This window comes from Perkinsus marinus (genome assembly GCF_000006405.1).
Source record: "Perkinsus marinus ATCC 50983 genomic scaffold scf_1104296960350, whole genome shotgun sequence".
NCBI classification, from domain to species: Eukaryota; Perkinsozoa; order Perkinsida; family Perkinsidae; genus Perkinsus; species Perkinsus marinus.
Window position 1 is genome coordinate 19,630 of NW_003206190.1, and position 1,220 is coordinate 20,849.

The 1,220-nt window shown below is 47.9% G+C and overlaps 1 protein-coding gene across 1 annotated transcript in view; it reads right to left on the reverse strand.

Annotated features, from left to right (window-relative positions):
* Positions 1-1,220, reverse strand: part of Pmar_PMAR013218 (helicase, putative) — a gene marked incomplete at both ends in the record, with an annotated part of 3,018 nt that overhangs the window by 255 nt on the left and 1,543 nt on the right. The window contains 8 exons of the mRNA XM_002772835.1: positions 1-56; positions 174-243; positions 294-419; positions 466-576; positions 623-739; positions 797-912; positions 965-1,052; positions 1,101-1,189. Coding sequence (XP_002772881.1) covers positions 1-56; positions 174-243; positions 294-419; positions 466-576; positions 623-739; positions 797-912; positions 965-1,052; positions 1,101-1,189 — 773 coding nt within the window. The remainder of the gene's footprint in view (positions 57-173; positions 244-293; positions 420-465; positions 577-622; positions 740-796; positions 913-964; positions 1,053-1,100; positions 1,190-1,220) is intronic.

Consider the following 1,220-nt stretch of genomic DNA (forward strand, 5'->3'; position numbering starts at 1 on the left):
GTATTCTTCTCTAGTATCTCAACGGCTTTCCCGTAGTTATCCTCTCGGAACTTGCCCTGATCATGATAACGACTATAACAACAACGACATCGCCTCCTTACTACTACTACTACTACTACTACTACTACTACTACTACTACTACTACTACTACTACTACTACTACTACTACTACCTTCTCATCGACAGTGAGATAGACTCCATCCCCCATAGAAGGATACACGTAGTGTTGTAGCGGCACCGGCCTGAGGAAGAGAACAGCTCGGCCAAAGACTCGACTTATAATGAATAAAACCTGTAGTCAGTGTAGATCAGATGGCAGGGCTGGTGCTTAATACGGCAAATCCACTCAGCGAATTCCCTCGCATTGGGTATAGTAGCCGAGAGGAAGACGAAGCGTACTGTATCAGGTAAGAGGATCCTGATGGGACAAAGTTTGCCATACCATCCATCCTACACATCAGTACATGGTCTCCTCCCATACAACGCCTCTATCCCTATCCCTCATGTAATGCACCTCGTCGAATATGACCCACTTCACTTCCCGACATACGTCACTTCCTCGATACAGCATGGACCTGGCAAGCGCCCTATGAGATCCCCCTTCCGGTAGACTAGGCCTACCTCAAGATCTCAGTGGTCATAATCATACAACTCGCATTAGGGTTGATGGTTACATCCCCTGTCATCAAACCAACATCACTGCCAAACTCATCAGCGAGATCACGATACTTCTGGTTACTGAGAACACCAAGCTCAATACCACACTTCCGTCACATCAGAGCTTCACCACCCTACCTCAGCGCCTTGATAGGGGACGTGTAAATAACTCTCTGATTGTCCCGCATACTCATAGCAATGGCGTACTCAGCCACTGTAGTCTTACCAGCCGACGTATGCGCCGACACAAGTACCTACCCACCAGCATCCCTACGACATAGCCCCCCATCACAGTGTGGGCCTTACCGATTCACTGCGTTCCAAACAGGATACAGCCTCAGACTGGAATCTATCTAACGTGTAGGGATAGGTCTTCGCGGGTTCGCCCTCATATCTAGTATTGAATCATCTCTCATCAGCCAGCCGAGAATAGCACTACTACTTTGGCAGTCGTTTTTCCTTTGCCCAGTTCGCAGGTAATATACATTCATGAAGACAGTTCTCCCCCGAAGGATATGCCTCAAGAGTAACCTATCATGAATCTTCACCGTGCGAAGGATTA